Consider the following 10243-nt stretch of genomic DNA (forward strand, 5'->3'; position numbering starts at 1 on the left):
GCCATCCGCTGTGATGCGAGGCCACGCCCACTCGAACAGTGAACGATGCATCGGACCAGGGCTTGATTGGCTAATTCTGCCTCGTCCAGCCAATCAGGCTGCGGTATCGGGCGTTTAGCAACGCGCCTCAATGAACCCCATTAAGGACGGAAAATGACCCGAATGTGCAATGTGGACTGTTTTGAAAGTGGCGATTTCTAAAATTAATTGTCACAATCGTTTGTAACCCTGGACCACAAGACCAATCATAAGGGTCTTTTTTTTTTTTTTTAATTGAGATTTATACATCATCTGAAAGCTGAATAAATCCACTGATGTATGGGTTGTTAGGATAGGGCAATATTTGGATACATTTATTTGAAAATCTGGGTGCAAAAAAGTTGAAGTTCTTAACAATGCATATTACTAATCAAAACTAAGGTTTTGATATATTTACGGTGGGAAATTTACTAAATATATGCATAGAACATGCTCTTTACTTATTATCCTAATGATTTTTTGGCATAAAAGAAAAATGTATCATTTTGACCCATATATTGTATTGTTGGCTATTGCTACAAAATTCCCGTGCTACTTAAGACTGGTTTTGTGGTCCAGGGTCACATTTCTATTTTGCTAGTCAAGCAATCATTGCTAACTATTGCACTTATACTGCATGCACAGTCTTCTCACTTCATAATGTAATAATTAGAGTATTTAATTTATAATCACTTGCCTGGCTTAGCAACAAGTACTGAACAAAACAACAACTATTATTTTCACAAAATATATTTGCTAACCAAACACTGAATCATTAATCAGTATACCCAAATCCAGCAGAGGCTTTCACAAAGCCAGGCTCCCCAGGCAGCACATTCCTTTCTTTTGCACAAGATTCATTTAAAATTGAATTAGCTTCATATGTAATGCTCCACGTCAGATAAAATCAAAGCTTTTCAGGTGAATGAATCGGCCTTTACAAAGGGCATTGCTGCACTAATGCACTGTTTGGCTCCTCTATCCACAGCAGCATCAGTTAATGGGTTTGAAAGGCTCTGGCCAAGAGACATGACTCAACTTGAATTTGCCGAACAGACAGTACAGGCTTTAAATAGAAACATAACCATTGATCACTGGATGTCAACAGTGTTTGCAGAAGCAAGACTCTTGATAAATCAGTTTGGAAAACACAAGTTTACCAGCGTGGCATAGACCTTAGTCAGGGTAGTGGTATATTTTATTTTTGACAGGAATGAAAACGCGTCTGTGAGGGATAGAAGTAGATTGTGCCCAATGGATTGCAATGCTGTTTAGCAAAATGCTGATTAAACTGATGAAAAAAAATCTTGTGTGAAAATTACATGATTTTGCATAACATTGTAAAGTCTGCATGTCTACCCCTCACAGTCTGGTTTTCATGAGTGTTATATTCAATATGGCATCTCAGTTACAAAGGCTGCACAGTTGTTCATTCACACACTTGTATATTAGTGTGTGTATATATCGTTCACCACTGAGGATGTGTCCAAGCCGCACCATCCAGACATAGATGGTGTTTCCTCAAACACCCACCTCAACCATGTTTAGGGAAATGATCACCTCCATCCATACAAGTTAAATATTGCATGTCAGAGGGAGATAAATGTGTGGGAGAATTATATCAAGACAATAACAACATATTCTTGCCTGTCTGGCTCACTAGCTGCATGACTAAATCTAGGAGCTTTTAGTGGAGAGAATCGCCCTCTACTGGCAAACTTACTATGAACTAAATGAGAATATGCACTCATGCTGTCAATAATTAAGAGGTTGTGTATTCAGAGCCATTTAAGCTATAGTTTCTTCCCCTGCATTTTTAAGATAATTTAATTTCCTACGAATCCAGAAACCGGTGCCAATTAAGAACCAGACATTAGCTGGAGTTATGCATTTGCTAATTTGTGCAAACTATTTGAAGTGGAAAGAGCATAAAACCACCCGTTTGGAACAAATTAAACACACGTCCTTAAATAACAAGCTAACGAATAAATTCAATCCTACAAACATTAAAAACATAACTCACTTACAGCAAGAACAGAACGCCAGGGTTGTCAGAGCCAAGCACATTCTTTATTAAGTGTACAAAAACAAATGAAAAACAAGGTAAGTGCAAAAATTTAGTGCCTTGATGTCAGAGACCTATAAGAAGCATGGCTTCGGCCATCTAGAAACCTACAGAAGAGGAAGGCACCAGATAGATGCTTGTCACAGTATTTAGTGCGCACTTTTTTCCCAAAATTGATAAGAATGAGAGAGACAGAGAGAGTAAATTTACTATCACATGTGAGTATACTGGTTTATGAGAGAGCTGATCGTACAGATATAATGAAGAGAAGTACAGGCATGTCTCATCCGACGTGACGGGCTGTAAACTCAAAAGGGGTCTCTGATGGTTTGACCAACACTGTAAACGATAAGTTTAGGAGAGAACACCATTTCATACGCACATATACACACTTCAGCCTAAAATCATGTCACGGAGAGGATGTAATCTTTTTTGATAAAAAGAACAACCTTGGTGAATTTTACGTGATTGCAAGAGAGATTAACCATGTTGTGTTTTTTTTTCCTTTCTCTTTTTGGCAAAAGGCATGCACACACACAACTGATCACTATCGGTGAGATTATAACAATGGTGCAGCATGAATTCTTGGAAGATCAGCTCCACAAAGGCTGAAGAAAGAGAGGGACACCGAAGAATCATCCTAAACTAACAAATTTATACTCCATGCCAAAACTTCCTGTGATGAAGGATCAAGGTGCTCTATTTCATGAACTCGAAGATCTAAATGTAAATTTCGAATGCAAACCTTCTAAAGATACGGAATGTGAAACCATGTATCTAGACTAATCAACAGGAACTCGGCTGGAACAGAGTATAAATCAGTTAATCAAACCAGTAAAGTTGTGCTAAATCTAAGGGTTCTACATGAGTGTCACGTGTAAGGAAGACTGATTGTGAATGTACCCGTGTAAAGGGAACAGGGATGGTGTGGCGGCCAAACAGCCAAGTGAACTAGCACCTAACGCAGAGTGAACTTTCCAGCAGAGTGATCCATGACCTTAAGGCAGATACTAAGGCCTCTGAGCTTGTGTTGCCAGGCAAAAGGAAAAAAAAAGGCACCAGCTAAGAGAAAGCCAGGAGCCAGCAGGCCGCTTTGGAACATCTGGTCTCGCACTGCCTGCCAAATCATCCCAAGCCATCCCTGTGCACACACTAAAGCTGCGAAACATACACGCCATCCACCTACACACATGCAAAAACACAACATCATCCTCAGCCAACCGAGGGCCGAAGCCCTTAGGAAAAATGTCATCTCCTTCCCCCTTCTCTTCTCCTCCTCCTCGCTTTGGGCTCACAGAATGGTACACTTTTTCTTTTTCTTCTCTCCATCCTTTTTGCCCTGATCACTGGTGGGCTTGTCGTCAGAGAAGCTAGTGAAGGTGGTATCTGCGGTAATCGGTTCCCTCAGGGCGAGGAACCAGCGGCCCTCGCTCAAGTAGGTCAAAGTACCCAAGTCCATCTCAACCTGGGTGCCCTCCTTGCCCTCCTTCTGCAGAGCCAGAATCTCCAGCAAATCCAAACCGGTCTGAATCGCCTCCACACCTGCAGAGCAGCCTAATGTGACGTGGGCACGGCTACCCGCTGGAAGAGCCTCTTCACTGGGCAGGAGGGCAGGAGGGACCCCTTCTTTATCTGCTCCCTCGGGCCATAGCTTCAACTGGGCTTCCGTCAAAGCCACACGGGCCCCAAATGTACGAGGGGTCACTATGAGAGCAGTGACGGAAAGCTCATAAGACTTGGCAAGGGATTCTTTGACCACCTGCAAGACAAAATATGGTCAAATAAGTACTGAATTAATATTTTGGTAGCACTTTATTTTGTTAATTGTTCAATTTGTTAAAATTAGTTGCATTAGGCTTATTTTTTCAGCATTTATTAATCTACATTCACATACTTAAACTTGTATACTGACACATTTACATGTTATTTTAAGTTTTACCAATTTGTTGTTAGTGTTACTTTTTTTGTTGAATGACATTATATTCTCCATTTCAGTTCCCTTTATAATTTTGTGAATATGTAATATTGTTTAGGTGAAGGCAGTAAATAAGTTCTAATGGGATTTCTGTCGATCTACACTGTATACAATTTATTCTCTTGCAATTTCATTCATGTATATTTTTATTATTATTTATTCACTTTTGAACGCCATGCCAGCAGCAAGGATATTTTCATGATCTCAGAATAAATTGCACAAGGTATACATTTAAGAAAATGTTTTAAAAGACGTTTCAAATTTACACTAGACAAATTATAAAATGCATTCAGGTGATACATTTTAAATAAAGCAGTTAAACACCTCTGAATAAAACCGTTGTCCATTTACATTAAAATCAGACCAATCTAACAAAATATCATGTATATTTTTAAATTGTGCAAAATAAACTCACTAATCTAAGTTCAAGTTAATTTCCATGTATACTAATTAGCATTTCATGTTTAATAAATTAACTTTCATTAATTTAATAAACAAGAATTAATTTACATTTACATTAAAACGGTTTAATGCCATCATTTTTATTTGGTTATGTCAGCATGGCAGGAAACGGGTAAAATCAGCTACAAAATGTAAATAAACATTAAAAGAGGTAAAGAACAGACAAAAAGCATAAATTAACAGAAAAAAAAAAAAAAAAAAAAAAAAAAAAAAAAAAAGATTATAAATTTCTCATAATAATGAACTTTTTATAGCCTGAAAAAAACGTATATTTTATCATCTTTTCTTATATTACATAATTTTTTCAGGCTATAAAAAAATAAAAAATAAAATCTATAATATTTCATGATCTCTGGCCAATTAATTTCAACTGAAAAGTTCAATATATATCACGCTTCAGACACTTATACAGAAAATTTGCTAAAAAACTATTTCAGGGAACATAACACATTAGATACCATACAAGTACTGGCAGATATTACTAATATTTTATTATATCAGTATTGGTCTGAATTTGCTGATACTGGAAGCTGATTATATAAAGGGGCTTCCCCTGTCAATATTATGATGAGTGATTTTCAACTTTAATATCACGCGTGTAATATTTCATACTGGAAAACAAGATAGACTTGATTTGGCAGAATATTATTTGTTACTGGCTGCAATGACATTATAATCAAGCAGGGATCTTATTCCAAAAACACAGAGCACTTACATTTGCACTGCATCACATGACACACCTAACAAAATGGTCTGTGTGGAAAACTAACCTGCAGCTCCGCATACTCTTTAGCCCCCTCTGCTTTCCCATTATCACAGAACTTTGTAGTGCAGTGGAGTTGCAATGGGCTCTGGAAATACTGCTCAAGATCCACTTCTTTCTCTGCCTCACCAGTAACTAGAAAAAAAATAAACAAAATCAGCACCACAAACACACCAGCTCTGAGAAGAACCACAAGTGTATGCATTTACACAGTCCACTCACATTCACTGATGTGTTCTTTGAAGGCCTCCAAAGTGTCCAGTGTCTTGAGAAAGTCCATGGTTGCACACTTAATTCGTTCCACTTCCTCTGGAAGCAAGAACCAGCCAAAGAACAAAGGCAGCTCTGGCTCTTTCTGCTTGGTCTCTGCCTCTTTCGGAGGCTCAGCTTGAACTCCATCAGCTTCTGCTTGCACCTTATCCTCTCCTCCTTCTGTCTTTGTCTCCTCACCTTTATCAGATTCTTCGGGCTTGGCTTCATTCACAGCACTGGGTTTGGACTCCGCCTCTTTCACAGCTTCTTCCTCCTGCTTCTCAGGCTCAGAATTCACTTGAATCTGTGGCTCCTCAGACTTCTTCTGCTGTTCTGGCTCAGCGGGTTTCTCAGAAGACTCGGCAGCCTGGGTTTCCGGCGCAACCTCGGGTTCAGACGGTTTGGCAGGAGCGGCTTCAGAGTCCGTCGCTTTCTCCTTTTCTGGCAATTCCCCAGCAGAACGCTCCGTCTCTGGGGTCTTCTCGGGTTCAGGGACCGCTTTTGGAGGATCTGCGGCTTCTGAAGGTGCCACCTCTTTGGACTTGGGCTCCGATTTCTCCTCTTGTTTCATTGCCACTTCCTGTGTCTCAGCAACAGCCTCTGGAACTTCCGGATTCTGTTCAGCTTCCATTGCTACACAGCAGGCTGTTTCTGATGAACAAGATAAATTTGGCATGAGTACGAATGCATTTTTTTTCAAGAGATTACTCAGTACATGAGATGAGTTACATGAGATGCAAATGTGAACAAGGGGTTAAAGGACAGGCAGCTCCAGGAACGCTTGGTAAAGATTAACAATCTATCCACCTGAACATGGCAGTCAAAACCACTTCTTCAGACTCTTCACAGCACATAGGCTCTAGGACACTTCAATTTTACTACCCACAACCACATATTTTAGTTCCGTGACCTCTGTACAGCATCCAGGCTCTTGTCCTTCTGAGCAAATCTGAAAACCACTGCTCCGTTTAGTCCAATGCACACTTGAATTCATTTGAAATAAAACACCACTGTGCATTTCTAGTGAAACCGGAGTAGGCATCAGACTGCCAATGCAAGAACTGCTTTTTTTCCCCCCGGCCTACACATTACTCCTTTGCTTTTTATCATATTTCTCTTTGTCTACCATCTTTTTCTCTTTTATGGAGGCCTGAAGTAAACCGTAGAAGCTCTGTATGCTGAAAGTCTTTGGTTTTAATGATACCATGCACCGTCGCATCGCCATCTTCTAATGTTGGGTTTCAGATTAATAAGCAGAAGTACAGCTGTAGCTCAGATATTAGGTTGTTCGAGTCATCAGATGTCAAATGACTTGCTTTTGTTGTGAAACCAGTTGTCATCACCTCCTTCAGGCCAAAAAACATATGTTCCCCATTTTATAGAGCTATGCAAATCTTTACAGCTTAATCAAATGACAAACCTTGAGATCAGCCAAGCGACAATTCACAGCTGATGATGGGTTCAAAAGGCACCTCTTACTACCACGAAATGTTAACCGCTCTATCCAGTGGCCAGATTTTACACAAACTAGCTTTAATTTCACCCTGGACACGGCCCAGGTTCTGATGAAAGTGTGTGAAAAGCAGAAGCAGGCCCCTGTTTTACAGGAGCCCAGCAGTGAGCCGTGAGAGACTAACACCTGCACATCATTTAGGCCACTTTTTTGTGGCTGTGTCTAATAGCAAGTGTGCTGCCTGCTTAGGAAGCAAACACATTCCGAGTCAGTTCAGCGTGTCTGATGCCCAATTGCTGTCTAGATAGGCAGCTCACTGGATTTTGATACAGCCTTTGTGTGACCAAATTAGATTCGGACACGCCACCTAACCTATGGAAGACAAAGAAAACCCAAAACGCCCAGCAGATTCACTCAGACGGCAGGCCACACGCATATAACGGTAACGTTACATGATTTAACGACTTGCGCACACGAATTAAGACAACTTGGTGGAAAAAATGTGCGTAAATTTAAAAGAAACGCTTAATTCAGTGAATGTCTAAATCGACAGAGACTCGTAAATGAAAATGACCAAATGAGCGAGCTCAGTTGATTAGCGGTAACAATGCAAAGCCATGGATTTGGGGAGTGGCAGTGCCCAGCCACGCTGCATGCAGACAAAACAAATCAGGGTGGCAATGCCTAGCGCAGCTGGAAAAGATATCACATGCCAGAAGCACTAGATTTTGTTGCATATAAAATCTTTGTTTTTGCTTAAAAGTTAGATATGCATAATCAAACTCACTGGTTGCAAATACGTTCAACAAGATTACAGTGATCGGCGTAAATGCAACTCACTTGATTACAACGTTGGCAGAAGTGTGAAAAGCTGTCACCGTTTTCCGAGGTTGAAGGTTCAAAGCGCCGTACAGCCAAATCGCACGTTTCTCCAGAGCGCTGCACAACAACCCCCGCCTGGCCGAGCACTAGAAATAATCAGGAAACAAAACGGAAACCACTGGTACTTGAGCACGCTCCTGTGCGCGCGAGCGCGGACGCGGAAGGGAGAGGCAGATATAAAACTGAACAGAGGCTCATTTGAGCGCGCTCCCGCTGCTTAACTGTGTGCACGTCAGCGACCGGATTTTTTATTTTTAGATAATCTCATACTGCTCATCTTTTATCTCGTTTCTTTACAATGACTAATGACAATGACTAACACTTTAAATCCGTAATGTTAGCAGGTGGTGCGAATAGGTTGGGGTTATCCACACGTATACACACACACACACACACACATATATATATATATATATATATATATATATATACAGTGCCCTCCAAACGTATTTCATCCCTCTATCTGATGTGAGCATAAGTATTGGAACAGATGCCTCACAGGTCTTTCCAAGTGATCAGCTGTGTCCTGTTGCATTAATTCTTCAGATATTAAAAGCAGGGAATGTGTCGTATCAGTTATATCCATTTCTTCTGTATTCTGAATCTTGCATTCGATGATGACACACAAACCAGGATGAAGATGAGGGAGCTGACTTTGAGAGAAAAGCAAGCAATTTGGATGCTAAAAGAAAAGAGGAAGTCAGTTAGAGCTCTAGCAAAAACAAAGGGCATGGAGAAATCAAGAGTTTGGAAACCACCAGCAACCAACAACCTGATCGGCTGAGAAAACAACAGTAGTTGATGACAGACAAATAAAAAAGGCTATGAAAATGAATCCTAAAAGACATGTCTGTAAAATCACCAACAACTTCCAGAAAGCTGGGGTGATGCTCTGACAATCTGCTGTCCTCAGGAGACTTTGACACAGAATTACAGATGCTACACAGCGAGATGCAAACCTCTGACCAGCACCAAAAATAGAAAGGCAAGACTAGAGTTTGCAAAAAAGCACAAAGGTGAGCCAGAAGAGTTTTGGAACTGTGTTTATGGACCGATGAGACAAAGATGAACCTTTATCTAAGTGATGGGAAAGCAAAAATGTAGAGGAAAAAAGGGAACTGCAATGATCCCGAGCATACAGCCTCATCTGTAAAGCATGGTGGAGGTGGTGTCATGGCATGGGCATGCATGGTTGCCTCTGGAACAGGCCCTCTCAACTTTACTGATGACTTAATGTATGATGATAGTAGCAGAATGAATTTGGAAGGGAACAAAACCATCTTGCCTACCAATATTCAAGAAAATGCCACCAGATTCATTGGGAAGTGCTTCATATTGCATCAGGACAATGACCCAAAACACCCTGCCAGTTCAGTCAAGGAATTTATAAGGGCAAAGAAATGTAAAGTCTTAGATTGCCAAGTCAATCTCCAGATTTAAATCCGATTGAATATGAATTTCACCAGCTGGAGAGGAGAGTAAAGGCAGAAACTCCCCAAAACAAGCAACAATTGGAATTGGCTGCATTAAAGGCTGGGAAAAGTATTTCAAAGGATGAGAGCAAGAGTCTGGTGATGTCTATGGGTCACAGACTCACTGCTGCGATTGTGTGCAAGGGATCTGCAACTAAATAATAGCTTTTAATCTTTTATATCTGCCTTATGTTCAGCTGTCCCAATACTTATGCTCGCATCAATGAGTGGGATGAACTCTTAAAGTGCTGTTCTTTTTATTTGGTAAAACATCTATGTGTTGAAACGGCTAATAATAAAATGTGACATTCTGTAGTTTTGTCTCATATTCATATTTGCAAATGTCTTGACTCCACAGCCAACAGAGCAATTTTGTCTTTACTGTTCCGATACTTATGGAGGGGACTGTATGTGTGTGTACACACATATACACGTATGTTTATACACACATATATACATTCATATATATATATATATATATATATATATATATATATATATATATATATATATATGTGTGTGTGTATATGTAATAGGTATATATATATATATATATATATGTGTGTGTATATGTAATAGGTATATATATATATATATGTGTGTGTGTGTGTATATATATATATATATATATATATATATATATATATATATATATATATAGGTAACGTTGGAAACAGTAACTACTGCACTAGCCTACATAATACTTTTATTATTTATCACTTTATTAAAGTTTTGCACATCACAAATATCATGAAAAATGTGTTTAATTAAAAAGTAATTTAGATATTTGGTGTTTAGCTAACCTTAATAGCGGCACGAAAAGAGAATTTGTTGCAGAATTTTGCGAACCTTTGACTGCACCCCCCCCCCCCCCCCCCATTAACATTTATATTCAATAAAC

The 10243-nt window shown here is 39.6% G+C and overlaps 1 protein-coding gene across 2 annotated transcripts; it reads right to left on the reverse strand.

Annotated features, from left to right (window-relative positions):
* Nucleotides 1-2067: 2067 nt before the first annotated feature.
* Nucleotides 2068-8015, reverse strand: LOC306859419 (2',3'-cyclic-nucleotide 3'-phosphodiesterase-like). 2 transcript variants are annotated; one of them, XM_079400433.1, is made up of 5 exons: nt 7829-7968; nt 5506-6186; nt 5291-5418; nt 3705-3842; nt 2068-3557 (listed from the first exon to the last, which is right to left on the reverse strand). In XM_079400433.1, exons 2-5 carry the CDS (start codon nt 6164-6166, stop codon nt 3375-3377), a joined length of 1110 nt encoding a protein of 369 aa, XP_079256559.1. In that variant the 5' UTR covers nt 6167-6186; nt 7829-7968; the 3' UTR covers nt 2068-3374. The 2 variants fall into 2 exon arrangements, with proteins under 2 accessions (XP_079256559.1, XP_079256558.1); XM_079400432.1 differs by having other exon boundaries at nt 2068-3842; nt 7829-8015.
* Nucleotides 8016-10243: the final 2228 nt, after the last annotated feature.

This window comes from Barbus barbus (assembly GCF_936440315.1).
Source record: "Barbus barbus genome assembly, chromosome: 3".
NCBI lineage: Eukaryota > Metazoa > Chordata > Actinopteri > Cypriniformes > Cyprinidae > Barbus > Barbus barbus.